This window comes from Poecilia formosa, unplaced genomic scaffold (assembly GCF_000485575.1).
Source record: "Poecilia formosa unplaced genomic scaffold, Poecilia_formosa-5.1.2 Scaffold17, whole genome shotgun sequence".
Taxonomy (NCBI): Eukaryota; Metazoa; Chordata; class Actinopteri; order Cyprinodontiformes; family Poeciliidae; genus Poecilia; species Poecilia formosa.
Genome location: NW_006799956.1, coordinates 2035753 through 2050995, shown reverse-complemented (window position 1 = coordinate 2050995; position 15243 = coordinate 2035753). Strand labels below are relative to the sequence as shown.

General features: G+C 41.0%; 2 protein-coding genes across 4 annotated transcripts in view; both read right to left on the bottom strand.

Annotated features, from left to right (window-relative positions):
- Positions 1 to 586: 586 nt before the first annotated feature.
- mansc4 (MANSC domain containing 4) lies at positions 587 to 3636 on the bottom strand. The gene is made up of 3 exons (XM_007546828.2): positions 3226 to 3636; positions 3015 to 3149; positions 587 to 2144 (listed from the first exon to the last, which is right to left on the bottom strand). The coding sequence occupies exons 1-3, from the start codon at positions 3443 to 3445 to the stop codon at positions 1330 to 1332; spliced, it is 1170 nt and encodes a 389-aa protein (XP_007546890.1). The 5' UTR covers positions 3446 to 3636; the 3' UTR covers positions 587 to 1329.
- Positions 3637 to 6626: 2990 nt separating this feature from the next.
- tead4 (TEA domain transcription factor 4) overlaps positions 6627 to 15243 on the bottom strand; it is a 36113-nt gene continuing 27496 nt past the window's right edge. For 2 of the 3 annotated variants that reach the window (XM_016668802.1, XM_016668803.1), the window contains exons 10-12: positions 10762 to 10800; positions 10043 to 10195; positions 6627 to 7601 (exon numbers count right to left, since the gene is read on the bottom strand). In XM_016668802.1, the coding sequence (XP_016524288.1) occupies positions 7488 to 7601; positions 10043 to 10195; positions 10762 to 10800 (306 nt within the window). In that variant the 3' untranslated portion in view covers positions 6627 to 7487. Of the gene's footprint in view, positions 7602 to 10042; positions 10196 to 10761; positions 10903 to 14919; positions 15094 to 15243 lie in introns of all 3 variants that reach the window. The other variant, XM_007546743.2, reaches the window with a different exon arrangement.

The window sequence follows — 15243 nt, the reverse complement described above, 5'->3', positions numbered from 1 at the left end:
CATGAGACAAAAATGTGTGATTTTAATTTTAAAAAAAGTTTTTTTTTTAAGCAAAACTCAGTTGGCTTTTCTCATGGTGACATGTATTAACAATTCAATATTTGCTTCTTTTTTTTTTCTGCACTTCCACATTAAAGTTTGATGCAGCTCTGCTTTCCTGAATGGACCATCTTCATCTCCCCTGCAAGTGTAGCAAACAGGCAGCTCTTTTTTTATAGATTACAGTACACTAAAGGTTGCATTGTGCCCTTGTTTATATTTTTAATAGTGTAATTCTGTAAATACAAAATATGTAAATCAGAGCTAAACCACCAGCTCTGATTTACATATCTTGCTAAATTGCGGGTTTGAATATCACAATACTTTCCTATAACAAAATAGACCCGCAGAAAGAAATGACTAATAAATTATCTTACATATGTATAGTTGTATGCTCTGTATAGAGATTTTCCTTAGCTTTGATTGTATATCTCACAATTTTGTAATTTATCATTGTTTATTAAACTCTGAAAGCTGTGTGGCTTTAATATTCTGTCCTAGAATGCGGTTAGATGTGCCCCCCCTTTTTTTTTGAGCACCTGCCCCTTTAGTGGTCTCTGCACGGCCCTGTTAAAAAGTTTTCAGTGTGATGTACTGAAACCTGTAGATACCCTGTTCAGATGATGTCCATTTTTCCATTCTGATATTGTTTGATTTTGGTGAACCTGTGTGAATTGTTGCCCCTGATATACTCAGACCAGTCTGTCTGTCTCACCAACAACCATGCCACAGTCAAAACCACCTAAATCCCTTCTTCTGATCCTTTGTTACGCTCAGTTTGAATTTCGGCAAGTCATCTTTGAGAAGTCTGCATGCCTAAATGCTTCCAAGTCATTAGCTGAGATGCAATTTGTCCTAAGTAATTGAACAAGTGTGCGCCTCTAGTTCTTAATATTTAGATCTTGAAGCTTTTGACTTGGTAGTTTTAGAATGCTGAATATTATTGCTGCTCTAACTAAAGTTATGCATGTGCAACAAGCTGATTTCAGCTGGTTAATAAGAGGTGCTGCCCCTTGTAGTTTGAAAAATTTTCCAAACAAGAACATTTGTCTTTCTTGTAAGCAAAGGATAAAATGTAGTATGCCCTTTTCAGCTAGCTGACCAGCAGTTCACAGCATATTGATGCAGTGTGGTAATATGTTACTCCGTGCAGCCAAAGAAAACGTTCACATCTTGTTAAATTGTAGCGGTTTGGTAACTTCTAAGAAGTCTTGTATACTTTGATACTAGTAGAAGGCCCATGCCTACTGCGGTTAAGCATCACCTCATTTCTTGTACCAGTTCAGTGTTTCAGTAGTTCTCTTTCACCAGCACATACTTAATCAGACGCATGGAAGCTCGCTTCCCTCTCCACGATGTGCGATAGCGGCCCACCCTCTTCCTCTGGCCCCTCCAGCTCACCACCAGCAGCACAGAGCAGCAGCAGCTCAGCAGCAGTGTGACGCAAATGGCCACAGCAACCAGTAGAGTGTGTGCAGCCACATGCCACCCAGACCCCGGCTCTTCCACGGTGTCGTCCTCACCAACTTCCTGACCTTCATCGCCGCCTGCGGTGTAGTTCCCCCCGGCGGTGACGTCTATGCTGCCGTTACTGCTGCTGCTGCGCTCTGTCTCGCTTGTGAGAGTTGTGGTCGCTGAAGCGCCGCTGGTCACCTTATGAACGGTGGTGGCTGGGATGGATGTGAAGGGTGTTGTAGATAACCCCGCAGGCGTCTCCAGGTCAACGGAGGTTGGAGACGTAATGGGGTTTGATGTGGTGATGCTCGGTTCAGCAGATGTTGCAGCGGTAGTCAGGATTGTTGTTTGGACATGATTGTCGGAGGATGAGGAGGTTTGTTCGGTGAAGGCTGATTTAGTTGTGGAATCGGTCGTGAGTTGACGGGTGCTCCGCTGCGTTGTGGTGGTGTCCGCTTCAGTCTGTGGAATGGATGGCTTCACAGAGGGAACGGCGGTGGGAGGCCGCACGGGATGAGGAGGCGGATGGATGAAGTTTCGCTTGTCTGAGGGCAGCGGATCTGAAGCGTTCACTCTGCTGTAGTGGTGGGGTAGCACGCGGACGTTGGAGGTAAAGTGTTTCCCAAACACTAACAGATCAGGATCCATGCCTGGAACAGGTAGAGATGTATTTTATATCTTACATCCTATGACCCAGAGACTCTTCATTACTTTTTAGTAATGACCTAAAGCTGAATACAAATATCTGCTAAAATATGCCATAAGTAATCTGTTAAGGGCATTGGGAAGGTTGCCGTTCTCTTACAACCTTAAAATTCAATTTATTTTAATGGGACTGTAATGGACCTGAAATTGGAAAGAAAACTGCACAGCAGCAAAACCAACCCAGATGTGTCCGTTCTCCTAAACTGATACTGATACTGATGTCACACTAAGCAAGCAATGATGGGTTGTGTTGGTTTATTACATAATTTAGATAAAATACATTGAAGTTGTTGATTTGGCATGTGAGCAAATGTGGAAAATGTTTAAGATGAATTACAGTCATTCTCAGTGAATTAGAATATAAATAAATCCAAATGAATCTCGTCTGTCAGATGAAATGTACCTTATGCAAATAATCTTTAAGTAAGTGTTAAATATAATTTTCAATACAAATAGTTTTTGACATTCTACTTTTAAATGTCATTTTTTAAAATAAGTTGTTAGCAGAAAATGAGAAATATGTGTTAAAACATCTGTCTTTGTCTAATAAAGATATAATGTGTTTTACTTGGTGATTAAGTTTCTGAAATAAATTGGCTTTTGTATTATTTTGTATTCTAATTTATGTAGCTATGTTGTTTTCTTTTTAGTCTCTAGTGTGTTGTGGACTCAAGGGGAGATGAATGCAAATGCTAAAGTTAAGACCTTGATTTACTGAGACTAGAGATCCAATGTTTTATTTATTTATTTATTTTACATTAAATTAAAAAAAGTTTTAGTTAAGAAAAAAACGTCCTCCGGGTGTCTCTCCTTACCCTTTGTGATGTTGTAGAGGACGACGTTCTCCCTGTGACTCAGAATGCAACTCTCCAGAGTTGGACAGTGCAGGTGGACGCAGTTCACGTTCTCCTGTGTGGTATCAAAGTGAAATATGGCCAGATTGCAGGAAACTGTGAGAAGAGAAGAAACAGACGAACATAAGTTACCAGCAAACCCAAAAAGGACAACTACAGAAACGCAGCTCACAGTTTCTGGTGAGGCAGCAGCTGCGGCTGCATTTCAGCGCCGTCTCCTCCGGGTAGGACCTCAGCAGCTGCGCGCCTCTTCTCTGAGACTCCTCGATGTCGATGAAGATCCCCGGGAACCGACGGATCCAGCAGTTCTTGTAGTAGGAGGTCGGTGAGCACATCGACTCAGTGTGGCACACCAGACTCAAAACCGTCAGGAGACCCCGTGTGGCAATCATCGCGCATAGTGTCAGTCAAACCATGTTTCAACCCCAGTCTGGACAAAGGGCGCACATATCCAGGAGAGGCGTGGCGCATGCAGCGGTCTGCTTTTACAGGTGGGAGTTCGTCTCCAGGTGAGTCCCGGAGAAGGAGGAGACCCAGCCCAGTCCGAACAGAGCTGCGTTCATGCTTTTTTTTTTCTTTTTTTCCTTGTTGGTTGTTTTATTTTGAACATTTTAAATATCTTCCGGTTTCAGTGCTAATTAAAGGTGTTTTTTTTATGTTTGGGAGGATGAACCAGCATTGCTATGCCAATGCCAATAATAATATATAAACTTGAAAATAGTCCAAAAGCAACAATATTATCGCTTTTCGCGATAATTATGGGGAACAATTTATTGTCCAGCAAAAATTGTTAGTGACCGGCTTGTACAGTACAACAATGAAACACAATGAACTGAACTAAGAACTGATCAACAAAGAGGCTGATGCGACGACTTTCGATTACAATACAACAGCTGATGAGTTCTGGGTAGAAAATATGTGCAAACGAAAAAGCTTTTTTGAATTAAGACACTGAATTTTGTTGATTAAAGTGTAATGATATAGTTACGCCACCAGATGGAGACAGTTTCCTACTTCAGAAGGTTATTTGTGATTTCATCCCCTTTTCTGGCTATTGTGAAGTAGAATTATTAATTGATTAAATGGCTCTTCTTAGGGTAAATCAAGCATATTTTTGGGTTGTTTCTTGCCTTTTTGTGTAATGAATAAGATATTACAATACCACATTTTGTCTTCAATCAATCAATCAAATTTTATTTGTATAGCACATTTCAGCAGCAAGGCATTTCAAGGTGCTTTACACAATTAAAGAAAAATAAAAACAGTATGTGACATTAATAAATAGATGAAAAGTAAAGATAAAAACATCGAAGGCATCAAAACCCACACTCTAATCCTAATTTAGCCATAAGCAACTCTAAACAGATGGGTTTTAAGTTGAGATTTAAAGACACCCAGTGTTTCAGCTGTTTTACAGTTTTCTGGAAGTTTGTTCCAAATTTGTGGTGCATAGAAACTGAATGCTGCTTCTCCTCGTTTGGTTCTGGTTCTGGGGATGCAGAGCAGACCAGAACCAGAAGATCTGAGGGGTCTAGACGGTTGGTACAGCAATAACAGATCTTTAATGTACTGTGGTGCTAAACCGTTCAGTGATTTATAAACTAACAACATTATTTTAAAGTCTATGCTTTGAGCTACAGGGAACTAGTGTAGGAACTTCAAAACTGGTGTTATGTGCTCTATCTTGTGTCTTGTATCAAATCATTCTCTTTATCTTTATTCAGCCCCACTAAGTCCATTTTGTAGACCCAGTGTTTTGTCTGAGATTATTACCCATTCCTTCATGCAAAATAGCTTCGGCTTATGGTAGTCACGTTGATGACAAGTTTCTTCGACTGAACAATTCAAATACATAAGTATACTTTTATCTAAACACTTTTACTGTGGCTCTGTGCGTGTGTTTAAAGTCATTGTCCTGCTGGAAACCTTCATCTATAGTAAATTTGTCAAGTTATACAGAAAGCAAAACAGCATGGATTATCTGCAAAAGTCATTCTTCAGTTCATCTCTGAAAAGTAAATATCTTTGTCAATGAACATGTGACAAGTATTGTAAGTTGTAATTGTTGGAGATTATGTATTGTCAAGATTAAATTTTTTTGTTTGTACTGTAATTTGCTGACTGAATCATGTGATTGCACAGGAAAAGACAAGACTGCAGAGCTTAAGAAAAAAAAAAGTAGAAATGAGAACATGAGACAATCTCCTTAAGGAAAATTGTGCAGTTTTGTAGGAATTACAGTGACATCTTCCTATACCTGTCATGACATTATTGGCTTTTGGGCCACAAATTCTCATCCCTGTCACGAAAAATATCTTCTCTTGCAGTATAGTGACTAAATAATCTGTTAGTACTTTATCCAGCCTCTGCCATCACACACTGCATCCATAGCAGCCAGAAGGGCCATCTATGTATGAGGCAAGCAATCATATTATTTCCATCTCCATGCTGAGAAAAATTCCTGAATGGAGTTAAAAATGAAGAGAAGTGTCAGAGGAACTTGGTCAGTATCTTGTGGATTTGCAAACCATTACCTGATGATGTTGGAGCGTTGAAAACTAGAATATGTCCTCAGCCTCACTCCTCTTCCTCTTCTGTCTCACTGCTGACCTCATCCAAATCCTTGTCCTTCCATTGGCAAAATGTAGCATTGTGTTGTGGTCTGGCTATTTGCCAGATCATGTGGTGTACTTTTGAGCTATGTCGGAAAACTGTTGGATCGTTGGTTAATCTGATGCTTCAGACATTTACTCTGAGAAACTCAGGATTCACCTGGGAGCAACTTCCCAATTAAGGACAGATTTAGAAAAACCCTTGACATGACAAGTTGTTCAAGCATTTTGCATGTTAAGACTGACACGATTAATGTACATTGTGGAGCTTGAGAGTATTGAAGAGAGGCCCCTATAATACATTTTGATCAACATGACATTAGCAATTGAAAATGTGTGAATCAGCAGAGAACTGTGCATAATCACTTGCATTGATGTTCTAAAGCATTTGCAACTTGTTCAAAGAAATGAGAATCTGCTTCTTTGATGTGGACAAAAGACACACTGATTTGATAATCTAATAAATTGAGAATTTAATTTCTGATCTGAGAACTGCACAAGACGGTATGTTCAGCCAAAGTATTTTGCATGTAGTTAAAAACATTCCAGTATTATCAGACCTTCTACTTCCTTAGGCAGTACATCTAATGTCTTTCTTATTACCACTCTTTGATGAAGGCCAGAGTTTTGAAGGACAAGCCAATTGCCACATATTCCTTCACCTGAGCAGTGGATCTCCAGCGTTACCCAAGAATTACTGTTGTCTTCCTGACTGTTGCTCTTTGCAATCCCATCGGCTTAGGTGGACGGAGATGATTTGGTAGGTCTGAATATATCTTATTTCTTCCACTTCGCAATTATGCCCTACTTAGTATTAGTCTTCCTAAGAAAATCTCAGCGAAATACACTTTTATAGTTTGTGGTTGTAACATGACAACAAAAATTCAAAGGGTATGGATATTTTTGCAAAGCACTGTGCATGAAGTTTTCCCAAATGCACTCATTAAATTGTAGTTTCATCGGGAGAAATCCTGCCTTTAATTATATATGTCATTAGATTCATACCACACTTTACAAAAACCCAGCAACAGAAGGAGTTGTGTGTGAAACACGTGTTTTTCACTCTGACACAGGCCAACTTACATATGCAGACAACTTCAGCTTACAGATCCCATTTAGTTCAGGTTAACAGTGTTACAATGTGCCTTCAGTTGGAGTCGGACTGTTGTCAATCAAGGACAAGAAGACGATACGAGATCCATTCGACAATCGACGCCAAACAAAGTGAATACACCTTTCAGTTCACCCTAACTTTGTTAAGAGATGAATGTGATTCTGTAGATGATTGCTGAAATGCTGTAAAATATTGGCACCATCAGTTATGATCTGTGGATGTGCAAAAAGAGGGATCTTGAATCTTCTTTTTCTTTTTTTGCAATATTAATTCAAGTCACTAGATGGCACCCTGAGGCAATCCAACTCCACACCCCCTCCACATGCACGTTGGTAAAAGAATCTACATTTAAAACAAGCTCTAGTTAAAACACGATGAAGAATACCGCCAATGTCAACTCTCTCATGCAGCTTGTGTCGGCCGCGTTTGGCTCCTTTGGTATCGAGACCACACAGTGTAGGATGGTCCTCCTCCTCACTTTTTCACAGCCTTTTCAGCTTCCGCAGTTCATCGTCTTCTTCAGCAGTAGTAGTGTTCCTGTGCGCACGCTGACGCAGCCAGTGTTTCTCCGAGTTCCCAAACAACTTGTCAGATTGCAGCTTTAAGCTCTGCGGCTTTTGTTTTTTTGTTTTTTTGGTGTGTTGTTGTTGCTTAACTCTCGCTACAAAAGGGTCTAAGAGTTGGCAAGTTCCACCAGTGCGACTCTTGTCAGTCTTTGACTAGCCTGTAAATATGATGCTGGGCGCCATGCTCGCTGGTGGACACTTCAAAGACGTAAGCTATGCACAGCAGGGTCTCCAGAGTGTCCTTGTTTGTCACCACCTGGAAAACACACGCACACACACGCACACACACACACACACACACACACACACAGGTCCAGATATTTATGGATTTATCTCACATAGTTGGGAAATTCTGCATCCCTATCCATCCATGACATTAAACTGACATTCCTTTATTTTGCTTATGAATTACCTTTAGATGTTAAAAGTTATACATTATTAAGTGGGAATTTATTCTTCCTCTGTTATTCAGAGGGGTAGCAAGGTGAACATACAGTACAAATCATGTACTTTTACAAAGTTTATAATGAAGAATTAAAAAAGATTCAACAGAAATTTAAAAAAAAATCCAAACTTTTCCAGCAGATTTTATGAAATTCTGAATATTAGAGAGCAAAATATTTACCACAAATTATTAAATAAGATGACGGTGATGTTGACCTGAAAATTTGTACTTGAAAGGTCGGGACTGTATTATCCTTTACTAACCACAGATTCTTTAATATGCAGTTTGTGATCAATTATATACTTGTATTGTTAGTAAAATAATATGATAGTTTCAGTGCTTAGTTCACTAGACCCTTTCAGGCACCACAGGTTGAGTTTACAGTCCTGATTTAAGAGCATCTCCAGGATAAAAAGCAGTGAAATCGACCTGGTTTTCTTTTTTGAATGCATTTGTTCTTTATCAAATATTCAAAGATCACACTGATCAATGAATTTACCAAATAAAGGTTTGTAACACTGGGGCATATTACACATATGCCTTGATGTTGCAATTTGTAATCTACCAAATTAAATAAAAGAAAACGATTGACCTATTAATCAATGCTAAAAATATATATATACATTTTTTTAAAATCAATTTAGATTTCTATCTTTTATTGATATCTGTCTTCTGGCTCAACAATCCACTTTTTTCCAGTCATTGAATGCACCATACTAAGCACCGTCAGGTCATGTGTTTAGCAACACTTGTTGGCGAAAAGATGAAACTAGTCAAAAGTATGCTTTTTTTAAAATGCTGTATATATTGATTTGCTGTTCATTAAGGCTGTGAGAGAGCAAGACTCTCAGGAGATAACAGAAAGGCTGAATAGAGTAAAGAAAGGCTGTTTTATTCTTCAAATCTTTTAGCACTATTATCAAACGTGCAAGATTAAGACATATTGTCAGCCTTTTGGAAATCCCAGTTTCCCAGTCCCAAAACATATGAACAGTAATGCTAACAGCACTAATATGACTAATATGAAGTGGTAAACAGGTTAAAACGAGACCTCTGTATTCCTTTTGTCTTGTGTGATTGCTTTCTCACACGTTACCTGTTCTCGACACATAAATAGGTAATGGCCACACACAGCAGGAAGATTTAAAAATGTCCTAGTCTTATGTAGTAGTTCTTCCTGAAAAGTCAGACTGACCCTATAAAAATGGAGCAGAAGTTGATCACAGAATTCTGGTAAAAAAAAATTTATTAAAATTAAGTTTTACAATTTCCAGACTTTTTTAATATGGCACAGCAATCTTGTGTTTATATATATGATGCTAATATTTACCTATAGCATTTCGGAGAACCATGACAACGCCATGGCAACGCTACAGGCACAACACAAGCGCACAGCTTCAGCCACTCATTGTTTTCTGTTGACCTGTGAATGCAACACTTGTCACAAGAGGCACTATGCATTGTGCTGCATGTATCTGCTGTCTTTATGGGATTATGAGCTGTTGGTTAAACTGAACTAAATCAGCCCATTGAGACACATAATGTCTCAATGCTGCCCTGTGGTCGTCGGCGTGGGCTCAATGTGGCTATTGTCCGCAGGCTCGTTTGTCAGGAATGCGACCGTCAACAGAAGGACCACAAAATTCTTTGAACGTTGCTGCTGATAATAACTCTTGTCGCGGTGATACACTCCACTCGGCGCACTTTCCCCTCAGTGCCTGTTGTCTGAGGAGCACAGCGGCTCATTCAGGAGAGTCAAGCTGACTGCATGAAATGATCAGCAAACAAACGAGGGGGGGGAGGGGGCATGCAAATGCATGCCATGCTTTTTCAAATAAAACCCAATTGAAATATATAGAAGTTTGCGTTTGGGTGTGAATACTTTTATATGCGTTTGGGGTTCAGAAACAATGATGACACTCTTTCCTGTGGGTCTCGTCAAAAAAGAAAAAAAAAACACGAAAATCAACACAATGAAGTTTGAGAAAATGATAAGCAGTAATCTTTAAAATACGCTATCGTATGTTGGTAACATGCCTGGAGACATGCATGTTGTTAAAAACAAATATTTCCGCCACGTAGTTAAAAAACAATTACTTTGTACACATGGGACACATCCAGAGTTTTCTCGTATCTCCTCTTTGGTCCGAGTTTTCACAAAGAATCGTTTTTGTGTGGATGAAAGGCCAAAACGCATTTAAATTTATTTGCTTTCCCACATATCAGAATCAACCACACGTTCCTGTAAGTACCTGTAGGATAGTGAAGTTTTCCAGCACGCTGTTCATCATGTATTTCTCAGGCAGGTGTTTGAGCTTGTGGATGAAATTGATCATGTATTCACACAGCGGGGATCGGTGGATCCGAAACACGTATCGTCCGTTCTCAAAGCGAGCGAACTCCGTCTGTGAAGATAAACGAGGAAATGTGAACTAAAAACCCAGGAAAGGGTTAAAAATATCCCCACCTACGGAAGAAAAAATAAATAAATAAACGACAAGGATATATGCTCCACTTAAATGGATACAGAGGATCTATGGGACGAGCCGTAATGTGAGTAATGCAATATATCTAATGCAGCATATGGCATGCTGGATTTGACATTAAACACATTTCACGTGACAACTGTAATCAAATAATGAAACCATTAAATATAACCACGTGTGGCCTGCAGAGGCAGATGTCTCAACCAGAAAATATGGTGTGTGTGTGTGTGTGTGTGTGTGTTAATATTGTACAATCCATCAGCACTGCATGGGGGCGGAGCGGCGACTCTGTTTGGCTAACTGGAAATATAAAACTTAGTCAGATTGGGGAGATTTTATGAGTCAGTTTCCAGACCGCAGAGCAGAGGCAACCTGACTGGAATCCATCTGAACCAGCAGCGGTTATTCACTCAGGGAGAGGACGGTCATGTCCCTTTGATGTTGCAGACGAAAGAGAGATTCTTGATACGTTTCCACTGTCTTACCTCCACTTTCTCCACCACCTGCTTGCCAAAAGAGCAAACCTTGGTGGACGAGGTGATGACCATGTTCTCAGAGCTTTCGTACTGGCTGGACACGCCATAGAAGAAGCTGCTGTCGTCCTGCAGGTTTACGCTGAGGTCCGCCTTGAGGGAAGACGCACAAAAACACACTTCACTAAATGAATTCACAGCCTACTACGTAGTGCATCGAGTGCGAAGAGAAAGGAAAATGATTCAAATAAAGTCAAAGTCTTGATTGGGATCTTTACTGAGAAAGCAGAGACAGAGTAGTGAAGTCAGCGTCGTGGTTGTTTCTTTCAAGGTGTCGAAATGGAAGTGAAATATATTTAATATATATAATACCTGTAAACACTGGTTATTAGCCACAGCAATATCAGTACTAAATATCGATATCAGCTCAAACTTTTTTGTCCATCCCTATCTTATGGTAGACTTAGCTGTTTTTTCCGCTTGTCCGAACTGTTAGAAAAAATGTGTAGCTACATAGATAATCTAAATAATAAAGTGTGCTTTGACTAGACCAATTTCTTGCTTAGAAAAAGACCCAGCCTGTGGCATCGGATGTAAAAGGTAACGGTACTTGCCGAGTTTTCTTTTAGTAAATATTTATACTGTATTCCTCCTTTCATGTTTACAATACATGATCTTCTCGGACAAAATGTTCCCTTGAGTTGAGCTCAAAGGAAGACGACGGTCGTGTTCCCTGCTGCTCGGGTCAAAGCAGATTGGCCCAGTGGTGCAGCTTTGAAATGAGGCAGGTATAATCAGATTACAGATCAGACTGAGGTGCCATCTCCTCTGTCAGACAGCTGGCCTGTTTTACCTTTTCCCCCTGACGGGCTCTTGTCCTCTAATGGGCCATTGAGACACCGCTCAGCCTCCCCTCATCTCTTCATCACCCCGTTTGTCTTCATCCCTAGCTCATGTAATTTCTCTATTTGTCTTCATCCCTGGGGCCCAGTGGCCCTCCCCAAACCGCCGTCCTCTGCTTCCCTAACAGCCAGCGAGGGAATTCATCCAATTACAATCATCAGCGTGCAATTGGCTGATTAGATCACGGTGGGCTGGCTGGCTGTGTAACAATTTAGCCGAGCCGGTTCAAATCAGATTCCCCCTGCACTTCAAAGGCGTGAGACAATCCGTTAGGACAGGGCCACGGGCGCTGAAGGGGAGAGGAGCCGGGCAGCCGGTGGCCGACAGGAGGGTCTGCAGGAAATTCAATCTAGAATACCATAGCTTTGGAGGTGGGTCAGTCGCCTGTCACTGTCCCCATGCCAACCTGCGCCTCGGCACACCCCCACCCTCACAACCCCCACAGTCATGACCTGCCTCCTGGCAGCGGCACAATGAAAAAGGTTTTCACATCTTTTATAATGTTTTTTTTTTTTTTTTTTTTAATCACATTTTTGGGGTGTGTCAAGGATTTCAGTAAGAAATCTTGCTTTTCTCCCCCCCCCCACAGCTGCTTAGTTGTGTTTGTGTGTTTTTGTCATGGATGCCTTGAGGACCGGACGATCACCTTGGGAAACGGCGAGCCGAGCAAACTGAGGGCACAAAGTGTTACGCGCCTGTTTTCATCTCACGCGCCGAGCTGCGGATGTCGCAACCGTCGACTCCACCAGGCTCTGACACCAACCAAGAGAGTAATATTTCACGGACGGATGTCTCGTTGGTTACACGCCACCCAGAATTTCTGCTGCGATCCCCCAACTCTTGTTCGCGCTGTCTGCATCCCTATTTGTATCTCTTCTTTATTGCTGTCTTGCTCTGCTTTTTGTTATGATATATGGCACAGTCAGTCATCCCCTTCCTCCCATAACCCCCAAATCAAATACCATGGGTCCACCAGCTGCTCTGTCCAAGGAATGGAGAGGCCCGATCCAAACGCAGTGCCACTCACCAATGTCTTTTATCTCTTTACAATAAATAATGTGGACGTCAAGCATGCAAGAAGGGTAATGCCACAAATACACTCCTATCTGCTGGAGTGAGAAGCGGGGCGGCACTTTGAACTCGACCTTTTCGGTGTCCTGCGTCCTGAACGTCTGCGACCAACTAGCAGGTCCATGTGGGGTTTTTTTTTCCAGCTAGTAATGGACCTCAAATTTAAAACATATAAGCCTCAACCTATAATTTATAGAGAAACTACATTGTTGTCTCTACCTCTAATCTGTCAGGACCTCCAACTATTTAGATAAAACCACAGATAATTAGTTTTTCTGTGCAGATGCTACGATCTGTGCTAGCGATCAAAATTAGCCAATTTTCCGCTTGACTGGAGTTGACCAGTGACTGGTGATTCAGAAAATTTAAAAATCAGATTTATTATGTGATTAGTAGTAACACACACTGCTGCACCTGGTTGTACTGAAAACAACAACAGTCTAGTTTGGAAACAACTTCTGAAGGAGGAAGAAAGTCAGCTACTTTCAGGATCAGTCAGGTGTTTAAATATGGAAGCGCAGGAAAGATATTTAAAGTAAAACGAAAAGCAGATAACAGAAAGGTTCAACCTTTTCTGAAGAAAACGCGCAGACCAGGGTTAAAGTAATAAAAGCAAAGATTGAAAATTGGTCCCAAATTTTGATCAGTGCATCTCTGGGTTTCTCCCACGTATATTTCCACATATTTCTGACTACCTTAAAAAGCAACTCGTGCATCTGAGTAAATGTTTTTTAGAAACGGGGAACGATAAGCATGTTGACTCACCGAAGACACTCATGAATCTCATTAATCTGTGACGCTGCACACACACACCACTCTTCTTTTGTCCTTAAAAATATTTTACACTTCAGGGACACCCATGCTGTGGCCTAAACAGTACAGGTTGTATGTATTTTAAGAAAAAACACGTATCTGAACAGTGTATCATAGTTTTACACTTAGAACTTGATTCATTAAAATTCCTAGCCTGGTTTTATGTTCACAAAACGAGACAAATTAAGAGTGTTTCTCTAACTGTGCTGCCAAGCTAAAACCATCTCTTCAATTTGCAGACAGAGGAATAAGTTATAAATAACTATTGAATATGTAAAAATGCACCTCAAGCCCCATGTTAAGGATGGTGGAGGACGTGTGATGCTGTGGGATTATATTTCTCTTACAAAGTCTCTGGAGACCTTGCTGCAGTCCAGGACATTTTAAACCATTTGAGGCTCAAGGAGATTTTAAATAAAAAATCTGGTGGATATGAACAGAAGACAGATCATGAATCATCTTCTGGGACTGAGTTGGAAAAGGATTTGAAACATATGCACAGATCAGCACAGAAAAGTGATTAAGATGAGGATTCATTTTTCATTATTTGTTCCCTATTTCCAGCACAAACAGTGAATGAAGTGCCCTATGGATGGAAACACATACAGTGGACATCAGAAGTGGACGATGTTCACCTTGTCTTGCTGGATTGTTTGCCGTCTCTCTGTATCCCTCATATTGTCATCATTCTTTACTCTCTTAACACTTTCAAAGTGTCACTGTCTCTAACCGTGATTTAAGAGCGTTGCATGGACATCTGTGCATGGTTGTGTGTGCGTGTGTGTGTAAGGGGAGTATCTATAAATAAGGATCTTGGGTGTAGGAGTGTGGGGGGTCACGAGCATTGGATTCAGGCTAATAGTGCAGAGACAGGTGTCTGGGATCACATTTCTCCTGCTGAAAGATCAGGCCTGCCACTCTTGCCAAGGCTGCTGTCACACACACACACACACACACACACACACACACGCACACGCGCACACACACACACATCACAGACATATACAAATACAGTAATGGAAGAAGCTCTCTGCACAGCAATGCTCACTCTGATGGAAGATAACCCACCGATAAGGTCACAGGAGTGGTGACTTTCCATCCTTTCTGGCCCTAAATCGAACTTAAGGCCTTTAACTCCAATGCTTAAGCTGTCTCAACACAGTTAACACCGCAAGGCCATTAACAGCCAACAGGTGCTACAAAACATTAACAAGAGTATGCTCACTTTACCCCCATGACTTGGGGAGGATTAGACGATGATGTAGGAAATTTTCGACTTCTACATGACGGGGAACACGACTGAGGACGCGGCATTTAAAAACTAGACAGATTTGGTCCGGATGCCGATAAAGCAGTTGAAACAGACGTCAGAAAGGGCTTTACCCAGAATTTGACGAGAAAGAAAGCGTTGTGTGGCCCTTTGTCAAACAGCTCTTTCAGGCCCCCTTTCTTCTCGGGGTACTTGTCGTAGATCTGCCGGATGTCCACGGACTCCAGGTAGGCATCACTGTAGCTGGGGTTGGACTGTCCGATGTGCACAAACAAGTGCTTGTTGAACTGGAGAGAAAAGAAACATATCAGAGGTCAATAATCCCAGTTCGCTGAACAACAGCCATGTTCTAAATTACCAATTCTTTGGGACTCTAATAATGCATTGTGTCTTCGGTAAAGGAAGTAATGTCTGTTCTCCTTTTCTCCATCACGTAT

Coding starts and splice junctions, on each gene's coding strand:
- mansc4 (XM_007546828.2), bottom strand. CDS start 3,445: ATGATTGCCACACGGGGTCTCCTGACGGTTTTGAGTCTGGTGTGCCAC. Junction 3,150..3,225: donor CTGCTGCCTCACCAGAAACT/GTGAGCTGCGTT, acceptor CTCTTCTCACAG/TTTCCTGCAATCTGGCCATA. Junction 2,145..3,014: donor CCTCTACAACATCACAAAGG/GTAAGGAGAGAC, acceptor TACCTGTTCCAG/GCATGGATCCTGATCTGTTA.